General features: G+C 39.8%; 1 protein-coding gene across 2 annotated transcripts; it reads right to left on the bottom strand.

The window, feature by feature from the left end:
• Positions 1-1,154: 1,154 nt before the first annotated feature.
• On the bottom strand, positions 1,155-19,294 carry xirp2b (xin actin binding repeat containing 2b). 2 transcript variants are annotated; one of them, XM_035676021.1, is made up of 9 exons: positions 19,115-19,294; positions 16,356-16,518; positions 15,625-15,753; positions 14,911-15,000; positions 14,588-14,645; positions 14,411-14,499; positions 4,529-13,994; positions 3,165-3,295; positions 1,155-3,015 (listed from the first exon to the last, which is right to left on the bottom strand). In XM_035676021.1, the coding sequence occupies exons 2-8, from the start codon at positions 16,404-16,406 to the stop codon at positions 3,204-3,206; spliced, it is 9,975 nt and encodes a 3,324-aa protein (XP_035531914.1). In that variant the 5' UTR covers positions 16,407-16,518; positions 19,115-19,294; the 3' UTR covers positions 1,155-3,015; positions 3,165-3,203. The 2 variants fall into 2 exon arrangements, with proteins under 2 accessions (XP_035531914.1, XP_035531916.1); XM_035676023.1 differs by lacking the exon at positions 15,625-15,753.
• Between the last annotated feature and the right edge of the window lie 444 nt (positions 19,295-19,738).

The raw sequence follows: 19,738 nt of genomic DNA, 5'->3' as shown, positions 1-19,738 counted from the left end.
CCAGACCAGACAAACGGGGTTAGATCCTGTCCTCTCCCGAGCATCCACACACAGAATAGTTGAGTGGGTGAAACAAGTCAATGCTGAGATGTTTCAAATATATCAGTTATATTCTAAAAACATGTAAGGCCTCTTAAAACCTGTAGGTATATCTCCACTATTTTACATTACATTATTTACAGTGTAAGTGTGATTGTTATGAGTAATGTCAGTGTCTATATTCACCATGTAAACTGTGTGGACCTCTGGGAGAATAGCTGCTGTTATGCAGAAGCTAATAGGGATCTTAATAAAGAAGCAAACAAACTATTAATACATCTAAGATTAAACGTTTCTATATATCTAATGCTCATTATACAAATAAGTATGATATGAATAAGAGTAAACTAAAAATTTGAAAAATACATAAAGAATACAACTTAAAAGATTTAAAAATATATATAAAAGTATTCAAATGCTAAAACGTACAGTATATTTGTGTATTGTAATTGGGCTGTGCAATGTTTCAGATACTGTACATTATTTTGTTTAATAAGTATATATGTTGCAGCTGAACCACACAATAACTTATATATGTCCCTACTTTAGCTTGTTAAGAGCCTTAACTTACTTTTTTTTACTTTAAATATACTTCTTCACACATTAACACACCAACCATTTTATATAAAGTACAAGTATATCTACAGTCTCGCAGTTTTGTAGCTGGTCAAAGCCAGCAAACGGTGAACTAAGCTCGTGGACGTCCACATTGAGGAGCAGTAAGAGGATGAGTAACGACATTTGGTCACAAGCTTATTTTAGACTGACTGTAAAATGTATCTAAGACATGTACTATATCCTCTGCTGCTGTATCACACTGTGTTCAAGCTGTCCCTCATCTGCCTTCCTATTTCTCCCCACATGGAAATGTTTTTCTTGTCCACTGAAGGAACACCTGCGGTTTGAGCTCCAAAATCCCCTCCAGGGTGGGGATAGCTTCTAAAGGGGATTAGACTGATGGTGTGAAAGGGATCTGCTGACCTGCCCCTGTCTCCTGTAGGCTGCTTCAACCAGACACACACCTGACAGGCTCTGTGACAGCGCTTCCGCTTTGTGTTTGATTTGGATGAAAGAGCAGGATTTCACAGAGACGTTCAAACAGACAAGTGAAACAATTAAATTCAATATTTTATTGCCTTTTAGATCAGCAATAAAGTAAGTGAACCAGCCTGACAGCATAACAGAATCAGGAATTTTCTTGTACAAAGCAAGGTATAACCATCTAATCTAAAAAATAAAATTCTTCATTCAAAAATATTTGTTGTTCAAAATAGGATACAAATGTCCAAAACAAACATGATTATCACCAATTCACTTGTTTATATTATATACTTTCAATATTATAAATAAAATAATTCCAAGATGCTTTTATGTAGTAGTCTGCACACCAGGTGCTAAAAAAAGGCAAATGCAAAAATGTTGATATGCTGAAAGATAAAAGCCCTGACAAAATAATACACAGACTGAAACTATTTCCATGAACCGGCATACAGTAGCAAAAAAATTGAGTGAATTGTACAATAAACCCATTTATCTTAGAAAAAAAATAAAAGGGATGAAATAGAAACTGGACCGAATTGTATTTGAAAGTCACTCATGGGTTTTTTATGGAGCTATTTGCAAGAGCAGCGGGAATTGTAAGGTTTAGACCAAATATTTTCCAAGTCTCAGACGGTGGGCATCCATTCAGACAAAGTGTGGAAAAAGGCTCCCTCTCACCCTCCCCTTAGTTTACCTGCTTAGTTTTGCTCAATTCCTGGATGCCTATGGTATTATGATTGTTATCTGATCCCATAGACACTCAACAATTGAGATAATATAGCTGTTTGACACAATTTCAGATTACACCAAATACATTTTACACTATTTCTACTACTATGTGATCTTCTTTTGATCGTGTAATATTTTTCAGCTCCATTCACAGAGCCTCCCCTGAAACAGCTCAGAGCCCCCCTGGGGAGGCCCGCCTCCCACTTTGAAAACCTCTGGTTTAGACTAAACCTGACTAATCCTATGACCCAGAAATGTAGATAAAAAAAATATTGAGGATTATTTGCAGTTGCTTTTTATTTGATTCATATTTTAAATTTGTCATGCATATAACAATTGTTACTGCAGTTTAAACAGATCTTTTGTTCTTTCAAATTTGATTTGAATTTGTGTCAAATTAATAAATGGTACATCAGCATGAAGTAAAAATAAAATGCAATGAATGAAAAATTACACATGGGATAAGCCTGTCAGTTCAAGGCACACTGCTATGTCTAAATCAACCTTCCACACTTAGCCCATATCTATCTCTCTAGTACTTACTATGACAATTACAACCTGCTTTTCCATTTGCACACCATTTACAAGTATATACACGACACATTTCCTTTCATATCCTTACTTTTCACGTTCCCTGTTAAATCACTTAACTGCATGACCTTCAACCAAACCTTAACCTTCTTAACTGAACCAACAGACTAGTTCTTTCCCAGTATCTTATTGTACCATTCATCCTCTTGAGTTTCTTCTCTGTTTTTTTTTTTGACTAAACTGTGTAGTTGGGCGACTTTATTTCAAAGGACACTTTTGGGAACAGCCTTTCTGTGTTGGTGTCTGGGTGACTTTGGGGAGCTGTCTGGAGGGGGCCACTGGGGTTTAGTTAGCTGAATGTCTTCCTCTATTTTAAAGGCTTTCTTTGGGGAGTCAGCCTGTGGGGGCCAAACTACAGATATTTTGTTGCTGTGTGGTTTGCTTTCATCCTGCGTTTTTGTCATTTCGTTTTCACCAATGTGTGTTTTGTCGACTGAACTTAGGCTGCTCATGGAATATCTATATTCAAGTTTCTCATCTGAGGGGACAGGTCCACCACTTCCTGCGGGAGTTGTCTGCCCAAGTCCATTATCATAGCTCCCTTTGGACTTGAGAAGTTGTTTGTAATGGTGAAGACAGTAGAAATGTCCATGGAGAGAGACGTAATTTCCTAGACTGGAAGAGAAAAGAAGATTCTTGTACCACATCAAAATTGTTTGAATAATTATGTAATTAAAACACTGATGCATTTCCTGATTAATATTGCAATGTTCAATAGTGCCCATGGTGCTGATTGATGCTGATTTATTTGAATAAACATTTACCTTAATTTATTTCTGCAGTGCTCACAGCAGAAACAGGATTTATGGTACTTTTTTTTGTCCACTATCAGAGCATCCATCGGATAAGTTCTCCTCCGACATACTGTGCAGAGCTCTGACTTCGGAACTCGAACCTGTTTGAAAGAGATAAAATGCAAATCACTAGGTCTTCTTTTCATTTTTCCCACATGATGAGAATTTCCTTTGGGCTGTTTTACAACGACTACGGCTTTTCTTTAATTTTTAAAAAAAATAATGGTTAATGTTGTAAGTTCAACGCTATACAATAGATAGCACTTGCATTAAAAAAATACATGCTCATTCGTTTGATTAAAACATTTACAATGGTAATGAAAGCGAAAGATTTAGTGTATTCAGTGGATTATATTTTATTCTTTCACCTACACACATGCAGGCACAGCTATCCATGCATCTATCAACTGCGCTCTGGCAGTGTTTGTGAGCAACACAAATAAGCTGTCATCCAGTTCAGTGCAAGCCCTCAGCCAGCATATATACTGTAATTTTCCTGTTGGAAGGGTGCATTATATGCTGGCTTTATCGTAGTCAGCTAATGGATATCCTGTTGAAAATATAGTATGGCTGCAGTGCTTATTATGACCAATTGGATCAATTATGTTTAGAATTACATCATACTTATTACAAGCAATGTTCAAAAAGCTTAAAATACTTTCCAGAGCTCAATGTTGGTCATAAAAGAGAGGAAGTTTATAACAATTGTTTCTATTAAAGGTTTGGTGTTGGAGTTGGATGTAAATCCGTATTCAGTGGCAAAGACCATCCTAAAAAGCTCTGTGACAACTCAGCAAACTCCATAGACTGATAAAGACCATGAAATGTGGTTTTAGAGCTTCAGAACAGTAATTAATAAAATAATCTGGAGATAAGGTTATTCTGTCAAACTGCTGTTAACTAACTCTAGATAGCAACATAGATCAATCTATTTGGTGCACCCTTAAATCAATTTTTATTTGTCCAATAGTTGAAAAATTAATGACATTTCCATCAGCCTGAATTGTACTTTAGCACTAATTAGTAAATGTTAGCATGCTAACACCCTCACCAATGAAGAATGATCTGCTAAACAATCTAAACAATGCCATTGTGAACATGTTATCACACTAATGTTCCTATTTAGTCCAAAGCACTGCTGTGCTTACAGTCAGTAAATATTCACAGAGATGCCATCATGGCCTTTGGTTATTATATAATAATAAACTATATTATAACACTTTTATTTTACAATACACAGCATACACAAGACATACAGTGTAGAAATCAGAAATGTTGCATCCATCCATAGCCCATGCCATTAGTATCTGTTGTTTCATGCTGTAGGTCTTTACCAGATGAGACAGTCTTTGTCTGATGTGACACAACTTGTGATGTTGTCTCCTCAGAAACAGTGTAGCCAAGACTCTTAAAAACTGTTTCACTCTCTGTCCATGTTTTGTGGAAATTCCTCAGCAAGTTCTCAGTAGCATCTTCCTCGTAGGTTTCTGTTTGTCTCGCTGCTGCGGCTTTTCTTTTGACTGCATCAGCATAGGAAAAAGGAACCTGCTGGGTTGACACACTCTCAGAGTGCTCAGTGACAGCTGTCCTTGTTCCAGTGACCGTGTTACCAAACTCATCAACATTTGAGAAATGTTCTGTGATTGATTTGGTTTCAGAGAAGGCTGGTGGTTCTGTTGGCACAGTTTCTACCTCATTTTTCTGCGGAGGGAGGGGGGTGCTCTTCCGTGAGCCTCCCTTTGTCTCCTGAGGACCTTCCCGCTTTGAAGTGTCTGCTGTTGTTTCACTCAGGCTTGACACGGACTCCTCCTGATCCCTTTTCTCCTCTCTGAATGAGAAACTTTCCTCACCCAGTTCAAAAACATTTTTAATAGCCTGAATGTCAAAAGTTGGCATTTCCTCTTCCAAGATGTCTGCTTTCTCTTTGTCACAATCTGGGGTTTCATCGTCATTGTGAAGCCAGTCTGTGAGTGGGATAAGCTCTTTTCTGAAATATAATTTCTCTTCTGGTGATTCGAATTTGTTTACAAGACTAGACATGTCCGCCCTGGGAAGCTCATCCTTTTCTTTGTTCTTATTTTCTGTCTCACACTCCTCCATGTCTGGGCCCAGTCGTTCAGGGATAGCAATTGGCTCCTTTCGCATATACGTCTTATTAATTTCAGCCTTTTGAGCCTCTTCAAAAAACTCTCTCCTTTCTCTAACAGATGCAGATGATGAGTCTGATATATCTGCAGCTTCCACAAGATCTGGGTCATTTTGACACAAAGGCTTGTGGGTCTCAGACGTGCTCTGTATTTCATTTGCATTCAAACTCTCCTCTTCTACATGCGCAGAATTTACAACAGCCTGCTGAGCATCCCCAGAAACACTCTTTTTAGGCTTTTCTGTTGCAATCAATGCCCCTGTGGCCTCCAGAAGCTGGGACTCGATTTTGATTTGCCGATGGAATGATGCAGGCGATTCCACAATCTCTGATTTCTTCTCTGAGATTTGTTGGGGAAGCAGTGGTGGTGGGGTGACGCCACGTGAGAGCTTGGCGGTTGTGTCTTTGAGTCGGGCCAAGTTTTCTGCCCTGTCAAAAGTTGGAGAAGGTGTGATTCTAGTGAGGCGTGATGTCGGGGTGTCACACCTGCGCGGTGGCGGTGTGGGAGGTGTGGGTGGTCTGTGCAGCAGGGTAGGTGATGGAGTAACTCTCTGGGGTGAGTCAGTTCTTCGTGTTGATTCGATGGTGATAAACGACGGAGAGGGAGAACGCATTTTAAGTGACGGCGATGGAGCCCGAAGGTCAACAGACTTGCTCTGACTCACTTCTTCTTTCCTTCTTTCATGGGAGGTCTTTTTCCTTGTTTGGTGTTCAATTTTGGCAGAACCAATACTGATCTTTGATATTCTGGGTGTTGCCCCTCCAGAAACAGATTTCTCAGAAACCTGCTCACATTCATGCTTCTCCATTGTCTCATTATCTTCTAGAGCTTCACTTTCCACAACAAATCCCTCCAATTCACGTTTCCTTTCCGGCCTCATGTCCCAATCTGTAACTGTATTGAGCAGAGTCTTTACAGATTTTGAAACAGTCTTTTCTGAACCTCTTTGTGTCTCTGTGATGTGAGAGATTAATACTTGGACCTCTTGCCTCTGAGATTCTTCTGTTCTCCCTGTTGTGGTCTTTACCAGTTCATTTTGCTCTGATTTGCCTGTCACTGTAATTGGGACATTCCTACTTTCTACTGGTGGTTCCTCTGCGCTCTGCTGAGTAACTCCTTTCTTCTTTTGTGATCCCTTCACATGCTTTTGAACTGCTTTTTGATGCTGGGAATTCTGATCATCTTTGCTGTCTGCGGTAATGACTTCTCTCTTGACTTGAATGTGCTCTTCTTTTATACTTTTGTGAGTTTGAGCGGAGTTTTCAGATGTTGCTGTCTTGATTTCTATACTGTCTGTCTTTGAGTCTGTGGAAATATCTTTACCTTGACCTGGCTGTGCACCCCCTTTAGACTTTTTGGACCTCTTTTTCTTCTTTGCTGGAGTTGGAGTTTCTTGTTGGCTGGCAGTTATGCTAACAGTAACAGCAGGTGCAGAGGCAGCAGTAGGAGAGGGAGTAACACTCTTAATCCCCTGCTTTAACTCTGTCTTTACTTCTTTAGATTCACTGATCACTTTCACCTCAGTAGCAGCCTTCACTTCCACCTTGACATCTTGTGAAACAGTCTGTTTCTCACTTTCAACTTGCTTTTCTTGCTTATTGTTCTTTTTCACCTTTTGATTTTGTTTGCCTGTTTTTCCACTTGTATTGGCAGCTGCCTTTTCTGTTTGTGCTGGCTGATCGGAAACTTTCTCTTGGCTCTTGGTAGGAGAATGATCAGTTTTCTTCTTGTTACCAAGCTGTGGTGATTTGGACTCTGCAACATTTTTGTCTGCGGTGACATTTTCTTTTTTGCGGGACTGATTGTGAAGGTTATTGGGTAATTCAGGTTCTGTGTTATCTTTTGTCTTCTTGTTTTCCTGTGATTTGCTTGATTTTACATTCTCCTCAGTAGCGACAGTAGGTTCAAGCTTTACTATTTTAACAGGGATTTTATCAGAATGCATTTCATCTTCCTTTTTATCTGCAGACTTGTTGGAGCCCTTTGTTTTCTGATTTTTAGTATCTTTCTTTCTATCAGACATCATGTTTTCTGTTTTTTCAACATCAGTGATTGAGGTCTGGACTCTGTCAGCCATGACAGACTGAGCTGACTGCTTGGAGGAAACAGAAACTGTTTTCTGTGTCGTCGTATGCATCTGCTGTGTAACAGATGAGGTCTTTTGAACTGAGACAACCTTGGAAGACTCATTAGAGACGATTTGCTGTTTAGCAGAAGATATAATCGTTGAATCTGTGAGGAATTTCTCATGACTAGCGCTGACATTGCTCTGGGTGGTATTTGAGACTACAACGTGCTTGGTTAAATCACATGATCGGGAGTCTGACTGAACATTCAAGGCCGTCTTTTCAGCTTTCTGTAGTTTCAGTTCTGATGTGTTGTTAGTTGACTGCTCTGTGTCTTTAGTGGAAAGCATTTCAAGAGCAGCTGTGACTGAGTCATGTATGTAAGTGGGTGTTGGAGTGGTTGGGGGTGTGTTTTCCTCCTTCAGCTTCCGGTACTTTTCTTCTGATTTTATTAATGCAGTGTTAAATTTACTCATTGGCCCTCTCATGAAAGGCGGAGGAGAGGGTGGAGGGGTGAATTTAACAGGAGAAATATAAACTTTCTTTAGTGGTTGTGGTGACTCAGGTGGTGGAAGGATTTCACATGAGACAGTGTTTGATGTATGTGTTGTTTTCGATTGGTTTTGGCTCATTTTGACCACTTTCTCGGATGTAACCTCCACCTGTTGGGTTTTACTGATTTCCACTTTAGGCTCCAGCTTCGGGACCGGGTGTAAAGTGGGACCTTTTACTTTTTTAACCGTCATCTTTTTTGCTTTTGCCGGTGAAGGATGAATTGCCTGTGCTGGCATGCTCTCCAGTTCTTGTTGAGATGGAGGAGGCGGGAGGAAGTCCTGCTCACTGGTGAGTGGTGGTGGTGGAGGAGGAAGGTGATCAATGTCAGAATCAACAGAGGGAGGAGGAGGAGGAGGAAGGTCAGCATCTACCACTGGTGGAGGTGGAGGTGGAAGAGGCAGATCAGGCTCTGGCACTTGTGGTTTTTGGATATAAACTGTTTTTACTTTGGTTTTATCAACCTTTATCATTCCTTTTGGGTTAGACTTTAGATTACGAAACTCTGTCTTTAATGTTTTGATGCCGTGGTTTTGGGTAATCGTTTTATGCTCCACTACAGTTGTTGATTGCTGAGCAGACTGCTCCACAGACTTTGTTTTCACTACTTCAGTTTCATTAGTGATGGAGTGATTTTCTTTTGATGTTAAATTAGCTGTTTTTATCTTTTGTATATTCCTCTGTGCATCAAGAGTTAGGTTTTTAACTGGAGGGCTCTGCTTGACTCGAACTCTTCTGTATGCGCCAAGTTTGACTTTAGGAGTTTCACGCTGTGCTGTTTCCAACAAAGATTTAATAGTGCCTTTAACATCTCCCTTTATCACTTCTTCTTTCTCCAGCTGGACTTGCTCCTGCGTCTCATACAATGACTTAATTGACATCTTGACGTCACCCTTTATTTCACGCTCGAGGCTGGGGCTCCTTTCCATCCTTGGGGAAGGTGGAGACTCCATTAAGAGCTGAATTGTTCCTCTGACGTCTCCCTGAACATCTGTTCCCTGTTGATACTTTCTCTTCTCACTGGAGGCATCTTGTAGACTTTGCATTGCAATGCGAATATCACCCCTTACAATTTCTTCCTTTTCAACTTCCTTCACTGCTTGCTTTGCCAGCTCCAGAGATTTTAGTGTGGCCTTCACATCTCCAGCAACTAAATCTTCAACAACAGCTTCAGCTCTGGATGTTGCAGATTTCTCGAGAGATCTCAGAGCCCCTTTGATATTTCCTGGTATAATATCTGGCTTCTCCACCTCCTTGTACTGCTTTTGAGCCCTCTTTAAGCACTGCAGGGCTTTCGGTATGTTGCCTTTCACTACCTCCTCTTTCTCTACAACAACTGCCTGATTTGCTGATACAGACAATGAATTCAAAGCAGCTCTTAAATCACCTTTGACTATCTCCTCCTTTTGGACTCTTTCCAATGAGCTGCTTGGCTCTGACATGAAAACTTTCACTGTGTTGTGAACATCACCGGGTATAACATCTTCCACTGTACGCTCAATTTGCGTTTGGTTACGACCAAGGATGAGTTTCGTGCCCTTAATATCGCCTCCAACAATCTTATCTTTTTCTGTTGTGTTAATTGGAGTCTCATCAGGTCCTAAATGGAGCTGTTTGAGATAGTCGAGAGACCCAGATTCAATGCATGTGGAGTAAAAGTTGACATTACCCTTTTCAGCATCATCTACCTTTATTTTCACTGCTTCATCCGACTTGTCTGAGCTGGACAGTTTTTGAAGAGCAGTCTTTATATCCCCTCTTACAATGTCCTCTTTTTCTACATTAACATTCTCTTGCTTATTGAGAAGGGAATATATTGTCATCTGCACGTCTCCTTTCTCGTCCTCCTGGATGAGTATTCCATGTTTTGCTGACTCGTCCTCATTGAAAAGCTTGTTTATAGCTTCCTGAATGTCACCACGTAATATTTCCTCCCTTTCAGTACTGCTGTCTCTCTCTTGGTTTAATAGTTGCTGCACTGTTGAGTTGATATTTCCCTTCTCTTCTGATTCTATGACTATCTGCTGCTCTTTTCTTTCCTGTTTGTTCAGCAGGTTCATCATAATAGTCTGCAGATCTCCCCTGATGATTTCCTCTCGTTGGATCTCTGGAGCATCCTTATTCATCAGCTGGTATTTTGCCATCCTAATGTCGCCAATTTCATCAGCTTCAATGAGTATTCCCTTCGACGTCACCATTTTCTGACTATAAAGTTCTTCAAGAGTTCCCTTAATGCTCTTTCCTAGGATTTCAGTCCTCTCCATTTTTGTCTCGTTAAAGTTGTCAAAGGGTGTCGTCTCAAAGAGCCATGTTGTTGTCTTTACATCTGCTGTGGAAATCTCCTCTTGAGTGATGGTTGGATGCTCTTCATCCTCATCTACCTCTTTAATGTGGTCAAGAGGGTTTTTCTCGAAGAGCCAGACTGAATTTTTAACATCTCCCTTTTCAACCTCCTCCTTTTTAACTGTTTCAATCAGATTTTCAGAGCTCATGCTTCTTATTTTGTCAATGGACTGGGTTTCAAATCTCCATTTTGCAGTCCTGACATCCCCTTTTTGTATTTCACTCACATTAACTGTTCTAACAGATTCCTGTGACAGGGCGTCAGACTCAAAACGATCTTTGTTCATCCTGACATTGCCTCCTTGTATATCATCCACAGTTTTTATTAAAGCTTTATTTTCTTCAGCAATCCTGTCAAGAGGTTGTGTCTCAAATTTCCACTTGGCAGAGGTGACATCTCCTTTTTGCTCATCCTGTTGTGTGACAGATTTAATTATATAAACCTCATCTGTGTCTTTGATAGTGTCAAGCGGCTTGGTTTCAAACAGCCACCGAGTTCCAACGACATCTCCTCGTGTTACTTCTTCACTTGTGACAGTGGTGACCTCGTGGTAAAGGCCTTCTTTGTCCTGAATGGCATATAGGGGCTGGTTTTCAAACATCATAGTGTAATTTCTCACATCACCTTTCTCATCTTCATCACAGACAATTTTTTGCATTTTCATCAGCTCTGTGTCTGTCTCTGAGGATCCCTCCTGAATTTTATCTAAGGAGTAGGTCTCAAAAATTAACCGACCCTTATCGACATCTCCCCCTTGTACATCATTCACTGTGCGGCTGCTCAAAGATTCCTCTTGGGTATCATGTATTGTATCTATTGATTGGTTTTCAAAGCGCCATTTACAGTTTACCACGTTTCCTTTTTGTATGTCCTCAGTCTGAACTCTCCTGAGCTTTTGCATTACTTCCTCAGAAGTTGAAGTCATGATATCGCATGTTTGGTTTTCAAAAATATACTTCATCCCTGACACATCTCCAGATGCAATGTCTATCTCAGTGACACGTTTAAAAGAACCTGTCTTCTCCCCAGTGAGGTTCTCCAGTTTCTCTGTTTCAAAGAGAAAACAAGCTGTTCTTACATCTTTTCCTCTAATGTCTTCTTGATTCACAGTGCATGCTTTCAAAACAGTCTCTGTCTCATCATGGATAGTATCAAGTGCTTGTGTCTCAAAAAGCCATGTGCAGGTTTTAACGTCTCCCTTTTGCACTTCTTCAGATTCATTTTCACCCTTTAACTCCACTCTTTCATACAAGATGTCCATTGGCTTTGTTTCAAATAGCCACTTGCAGGTTTTCACATCACCCCTCATGATGTCAAGATCTTTACTTGTTACCACTTCCTCATCTTCAACATTGCTGAAGTACTTAATAGCATCAAGAGGCTGTGTTTCAAACAACCACTTTGCAGTTTTAACATCACCTGACTCTATTTCTTGTTTGGATATGCCCTTAATAATCTGGTATTTATCAATACTTTCATCAAACTGGTCGATTGGTCGTGTTTCAAACATCCACTTGCACGTTGTTACATCTCCTTTCACAACCTCTTCACGGCGCACTGTTTTCACCTCATGGAAGTGCCCTGAGCTGTCTTGCATGGCATACAGTGGAGTACACTCAAACAGGTTTTTATTTGATTGCACAGAACCAGATGTTACACCCTCTATGAGAATCTTTTGAGATTCATCCCTCCTGTTTAAATCTGTGCTCTCAAAGATTTGCTTGTAGTTTGAGACGTCCACTTTATCAATTTCTTCCAGGTCAATTGTTCTAAGGATGTCCTTCTTTTCCTCTCTTATCTGTTCCAGGGGTTGGCTTTCAAAACGCCATTTCTGATGTCTAACATCACCCCTCTCTTCATTAAGTGCTACTGTTTTTTTCAATTTGCCTACCTCTGCAAGGTCTTTTAGCTCCTCAGTTGGAACCGTTTCAAAATAATGTCTGGCTGATCTCACATTACCTGCAATAATTTGTTCTTTTGTCACGGGCATAGAATTTGAATCATCTTTTAAAGTATCCATTGGCTGGGTCTCAAATACCCAGCAGTTCTTGCGAACATCTGCCCTGCAGCTTGTGCCATCCTCTTGTGTGAGGTCGTCCTCAACATTTACAGTGCGAGTAACCTTTTTCTTCTCCTCTCTTATGTGCTCTAGAGGTTGACTCTCAAAGCGCCACTTTTGGTGTCTCACATCCCCTTTCATTTCTTCATTTACTGCTGCCTTTTGAAGTTTTCCGACCTCAAGGCCAGTCTTCCTCTCTGTTCGGGGACTGCTTTCAAAAAAGTGTCTCGCTGATCTAACATTGCCCCCGATAATTTCTTCAATAGACTGGGGTCTTGCATTGGAGTCATCCTTCAGAGAATCCATTGGCTGGGTTTCAAACACTAAGCAGTGCTTGCGCACATCAGCTCCACTGATCTCTTTACTCTCAATTTTTGAGCTTTCCCACTCATTGAGAGAATTTAAAGTTTTAATCTCAAACAACCACCTGCCCCAGTCTCCCTTATTGCTGTCCTCCATGGAAAGACTACACACAAGTTTCAAAGATGTAGGTTCTCTGTTTGTCATGTCCAGGGGTTGGGTATCGAAGAGCCAACGTGAAGCAATGGAGTTCTCCAATTCAGTTTCAATTTTACGCACAGACTTAATCTCCAGCATTTGGCTTGACTGACCCATAATGATGCATTTAAACTGAGTGTCAAAAGTGCTAGTAACAGTTTTTACTTCTTCATGAATTTCCTCTAACACTGACCTCAGACTCAGCAGGTGGCTCTCGTCAATGGTCTCAGTGTGCCCAAGGCTTTCCATGTACTTATTGTCAATCATGTAAATGGTAGCATTTCCATCTTCCTCTGTGAACACAATCTCTTTTGTCAAATCCTCCTCCTTATGCATTTTATTCAGAGTGTCCATTGTTTGGGTTTCAAACAACCATGCCGCAGCACGGACATCTCCTTTATCAAATTTGTTGAATTTGTTTTTATATTCTGTTGAGTTGATATCATGTGAACTCAGCTCATCCATTGGCTTGGTTTCAAACATCCAAGCTGTACGTCTCACATCTTTTCCAAAAAACATTTCTTGTTGAGTTATTTTGTTGTTGTCATCGTCCTCATCAGGAGTTTCATCTTTAATGGTGTCCAGTGGCTTATTTTCAAACATCCAACGCATCGCCTGCACCTCCCCTGGGAGAATCTCTTCCCATTCCACATATTCTTCATCGTTCATATCATTCGGGCTACCACCATCATCCTCATACATATACTCTTGGCTCTCTAACTGGTTGTTCTCAGTTTCATTGTAATCACTGTAGTATTCTTTCTCAATATTCTTGCGAACCTCAGGATGAATGTGCTTGTAAAGACGTTTCAGCTCATACATACTCTTCTGCTTGAAATAAGCCTCTTTGTTGAGTTGGTATTTAGAGGGGTGTGCTGGTTCTGGAGGCTCAGGTGAGTAATGGCATGCTGGAATATTTTGACTGTCTGATGGCATTTGTAGTAAGTCTGGAGGCGGGGGTGGAAGATAGTCAGAATCCTCAGCTGGTGGGGGTGGAAAGTCCTCATAATCCATCACTGCAGCCAATGTGTCCTCTGTTGCCTCAGTAGCAGATGCTTCATACACCTCACTAGTCACTATGTTGTTCTGTGTCACATTTGAGGACCACTTAGCTCGATTGATGTCACGTTCAATCTTTTTAAGGAACAAAAATGAGGGTAAATGTCTATAAATCTATCACTTTACTGCACAAGTATATGTAGGCATACATTACATATCACCTTGTTGTAACATTTGCAAATAGAGTAAATATTAGATAATAAAACAAGAATAATCGTACATAGCAGATTACCTGTCGGTCAAAGGTTTATAGCACTGTGTGAACAAGTTGCAGTGAATAATCACAGTGATGAGTTAAAGTTATATAATCTTTAAGATTTTCGTGAAATCAAACCCTGTACATAAAAAGGGCAACCCAGTTACATTTTAATGTATTTAAATTGACGGTACAGAAGTCCTGAGGTCAGCAAAACTAAAATCTAAAAGGATTGCAACGTTCTCTTCATATTTTAAATACTTTTGTTTAACTCAAGTGAAAGAGAACTGCTTACCTTAATTGGTTTGTGTGGAGCAGCCTCTTCTATTGTTCTTTCAAAGTGATCCCTCAGTTCCTTTGTAGTGTACCTGGGAAACTCCTCTTCTAAAAGTCAGCACAGACATAAGTATAAAGGCAAGAATTACATTTGTTTTGAATATGGTAGAATAAAAATATGTAAATAAGATCCTACCTGTTTCATTTTGATGGTTTTCATAACTTGATTCCAAGTTATTGCCGCTGTATGACATCTATGTGTTTAAAATGAGAAATGGGGAAAAAAGGATATTAATGATAAAAACTGCATAGAGTAATACAGAAATCAGTCATTTTACTATGAATGCTGCACATTTTTCAATATATTGTTTTAATCGCAGCCCAAACTGTCAGAGACTACTACACAAACATTAATTACACAAATCTGATTGATTGCAATCAGTTACAGTTTTTACTCAACAAGGCATTTAGCTCATTAGCACTGCCTCCAGAAACACAGTGACAGAAAGTGTTCAGTACCATTGTTTCTTGGTTGAAATTTAGCTGCTGACTGCCTGGGACAACCTGCCTGCTGCTGCTTGACACTGTCACCTCAGAGTTTGACATTTCCTGTGAAGATGAAGACAGAGGTGGCCTGTGAAAAATGTGTGCATGCCACACGGACATACATACACACAGATAACTCTCTCTGACTCACCCTCCTTCTCATAGCCACAGATTTGAACTTACTCCACACCAATTTACTCCACCAGCCAAAGCTTAATAGCACACAACTGAATACCATGCAGAGAAGATGCTAGACCAGATTGCTCGCTGCAGTTTCAAATGAATAATCACAGACGGAGGCGAGATGACACAGAATCTGTCAAGCTGTTCACTCACACTGTACGATAGCAAAATAAGCATACTTTTTCATTGCTTTGTTTAGTTTCTATCAGTCGATTGGAACTGCAATAAAAAGTGTTGTGAAAGCACCCTGGAGGTTTTCATGAAAACTGTTAGAAATGTCAAGTAATGTCAGTAACTTAAACACACACTTTTCTATGATATTGGCGCTATAACATGTAATAATTGTTAATATTCAGCCCAAATGTGTGTATTTTTACTTGCAAAGCTCCCCATACAGTGATGCACGTAAAGCTAAATGGAAGGGTGCAAACAGGAACTTGCTCCGCTCAGAAGAAATGTAACGTTGTTTCGTGCTCTTAGCATGATGGTGTTCTACATGTGTACCTGCACAGTTCTGTGATGAAAATGGAACTGGGTTACATTGTGTGATGTTGCAGTTTCTTGGGTCTCAAATTGTTTCCTCACACTGGCAAGTCCCCCAGGCAGGGAACAGACCTCCGACTCCTCCATGACCTAATGAAGCAGGAAATATCATTAGCTGCCTCCACTTCTACATGACCTGAAATCAAACTGATGCTTAATAGGGCTGCTCTGTCTGGTATGCATGCAATGCAGGCCACTGTCAAACCTAGTGCAGCTAATGCTATGTGCAGAAACACACAGACACATAGTAACATTTTGTGTAACAGTTTCAAATGTACACAAGGAATTATGAAAGCTTTCTTTCAAAATGTTCTGCAACCTTCCTCTATGTTCTGCCATGCGAGGGGAGTCTCATGTTTCCCCACTATTTATATATGTACCATATAAGCAAGACTGCTGACCCCTTCCCCAGCTGCAAAACTGCCATCACCTCCACTAATACTGCATGACAACACCAACAATAATGGTGACAATACCAGCTAAGTGCAGCTCAGTTACTGTGCAACCGTGGACGCTCTGAAGCAGCTAAAGACTAGACTGTACAACAGGGAAGTGAGCAAAACAATATAATTGACCATAAAAAGTTTGCTCCTAATTACACAAATGTTCTTTTCAATGCAGGCAGCTCTGACAGGTAGTGTGACTACATGTTATAGTTGAAACAATACATGTCCATGCACAAACTAGAGTACCCCGCTGGGGATGGTGTTGTCTGCTCGCTTGGAGACAGCTGCCTGGTACATGGCCTCACAGTTGGTCAGTGGGATGACCTCTGAGTCCGCAGAGTGAATCCGGTTCCTCTGGTTTATCTCTTTTGGGAAGTCCTGCCCTGGTTAAAACCTGCGCTGCCAGCAGCTATGGCACAAATAGCCAATAAACATAACCGTTACAATGCTTGTGTTATTAGGTGTCATCTAATTATTAAGAAGTAGCACACAATACCAGTGGTTTAAACACATGCATTTAAAGCACTGCTAAGGTTATGAGATCCCTTTATGTTTGTGCGGCTGTTTTGTTTTTAAAGCCAGATTAGTACACAGAAGGGACTTGTTTTTATGGAATAAGCCTGGTTTAATATGTTTAAGTATATGGCGGGCAAAATGACTCATATGGTGATTATTCTGCATTAATGTATTGATCATAGGTTATTTAATTTAAATTCACACAAGTCTGCTTTTAAATGCACTTAGTTTTAAAAAAAAATCAAATATGTGATATTCATCCAGAATGTAAATATATTTAATAAAACAACACCGTTTGAGCCACAGTAAGACTTTAAAGGTGCTGCCATAGTGAAGATAAATTATGTCTCAAAATTCTCAACAGGAACATTATTAAAACCAATTACACACCTGTATCTAGACATTTAGTTACTCACAGAAGTAACAGTTGTTTCATAGAGTTTTGTTTTATCATGATGTGATGTGATTGTGCCCTTTAGAGCCAATCCCAATTTAACAGATGGTTTTGTCTACAATAATCCATCTTTGTGTCAGTGATGTACTTGGATTAACAATGAGGGTCATTACTTACATAAAAATGTCTGTGTCTTTAAATCATTGTGTTATCACTGATATTTCATCAATTAAAGCATTGCTTATAGACCGTACTTCCAATAAACACAACAATGTACCATGGGGTTTAGGTTAACATCCAGGAAGTAGTTTTAGTAGTCATTAAGATTTTTTCTTTTCATTTTAGGTATAATTGGACTTCATTAGAGTGTATGTCTGGAATTGACCAGCAGTCCAAAAAGAATATCATTGTTAACCTGCAGGGTATTGCAATGTGCTTAAAAGACAGTTAACAAGATTATTAAATCTTCAACTGTTAACATCCACAGACTCCATATCCAGCCAGTTGCTGACACAACAGTTCTGTCTGTTTTTTTAATTCAAAGTATTCACACCTCAGTTCTTGTGGATATAAATGTGCTGATGCAAATAAGAGGATGAAATATGAATACAGACTGTTTTGATGTTGTGAAAAAGTAAGGCATCATTAGACTATCCATTACTCTGAAGACTAACAGCATATTGAAAATCTTCATCTCAGTTCTGCTCTGCTCTGTGGTGAATTAGCACTGCTTGAAGCAATGTGTATTTCCAACTCATTGTAATATCAAGAATAATGTCAGCAAAAGCTGCCAGACTGGTGACATGAGCTTATACTTCACATCTATAATATTATATTTGGCAGCAAAGAACAGATTTAATCACTGCACATCATTTCTCAAAGTATTGAAAACTCAATAAAGTACAGAGTCAATAAAACACCAAATCAGATCAAAACATACCAGGGTTTTTTTTCATCAGTTCCCTGAGTTGCAGATAGCTAAAAGTAATGTGGGGTCATGAATTTAAAATTGTAATCCATTAATGCTGCTCTCTAAATTTCAAGGCAAAAAGACACTTTATAACAACTATTGCCGCATTGCACTGTTGTTAGCTGCTTTTTATTAGCATATTTATTTGGCCATTTTTGATTTGTAGCTTACCATTCCTCTCAGGTGATCTATTTTTGCTTTTGAGGAATAGTGGGCATGTTTGTGTAAACCAATCAGTCCATTAAGACAGAGAAGGGACATTTATTTCACAACCCTTATAATGCACAGTAGGCTACATCTTTTAGTTTAGTTCTGATTTTAGTAGGGAAAATGTATCAGCGGCAAACTGCAGCATATCCCAGTTTAGGTCATTGACTCATAGACTTTAAATTATTGTGGTAAGAACTAAAATTTGTAGCCAAAAAAAATCAGTCAACAGTTTGAGGCTATCTCATGACACGTTAGGTTGGGCTGAGAGCTCAAATAACAAGAAAGTGAAGTAATCTAGGCGCCATGTACTTGCAAAAATAAATCAAGCCTATTTTAAACTTAACCATGAAGGGTCGTGTTTCTCAGTGAAATATAGAGGAAAGCTGGTAGGTCAAGGCTTTCCTTTCCAAAAGCTTCTAGATAGCCTGCATTGATAACCTTGTGTTTGTGCCTTTTTTGTAATTACTCTTCAGTATTCCTCATTTCACAGCTTGCCTGGTGACGAGGAAATAGAGCGACGTAACACCTAGAGGTACTAGCGTTGGTGCAAACAGAACAGAACTCCATATATTTGGAATTAGTTAAGAGAATAAATGTAATCTCTCTTCAAGCTAAAAATCCTGAGTTAATTTAGTATTTTAGTCACAGTTTATTTTCCTGGAGGTTTAACATTTGGTTTCTATTTTGCCTCTGTGAGTGGAAGTGCACTCAGCATGAGGACAATGTTAATGAAGTTCAACAATCAAGAATTCAGTGCTAGCCTTTCATGTTTTTCTCTGCACATATCAAAAAGAAATGTTATAGTGTATTACATGTACAGCATGCGAAATTATCAAATATATATCAATCACATATTTCTACTTAATTCCACTCAACAGAAAGACAAACACCATTCTCAGAGTGCTCATCACCTACCAGGTAAGGAGTATAATGAGTTATGAAAATACGAGCTCAACAGGTTAAAAAAAATCCCACACAAAGGCCACTGCACCCCCGGCCTGCAGGGTCTGTCCAAGCCAAAAGCAAATCCCAGTCAGTGTTGGAGACCAGCTCCAGTACTATGTGTTCATCTCTGTCCAACGAGCAGACAGTGACAGCTGATTTTATTTTAGACCCTCCGCCCACTCGCAAAAGATGGGCCTGCAGTGTTTTTTTTAGAGAGGCCTCCGTGCCTTCCATGTCAAGTCCCCAGAAAATCCATATGGAAATACTTCCTGTGACTCCTCTGCGGACGCTTGTGTACTAATAAATCAGGTCAACCCGGTTTCATCATCACAGCTTCCATCAGAGTGCACTGCATATTCCAGCAGCTGTTACCGCCTGTCATGATATGCCAAATTATGCACAGAGAACAAGTACTCTGAGAATCTCTCATTTTTCACTGCTTCTGTTAATCCCTAAGCAGTGCAAAGTGGACGTCGGGCAGGTGCAAATTCAAATGAAAGTAAATAGTGGTGAAATGTGTTGGCCATGGACTGTGCTTTGCAGTTGGTCTGAAATGGGGGCAGTGATGTAATGCTACTTGTTGAGGAGGGGAGT

This window comes from Morone saxatilis, unplaced genomic scaffold (genome assembly GCF_004916995.1).
Source record: "Morone saxatilis isolate NCDOM2014 unplaced genomic scaffold, NCSU_SB_2.0 Contig5, whole genome shotgun sequence".
NCBI classification, from domain to species: Eukaryota; Metazoa; Chordata; class Actinopteri; family Moronidae; genus Morone; species Morone saxatilis.
Note: the sequence above shows the minus strand (reverse complement) of the source record. Positions and strands in the feature narration are given on the sequence as shown.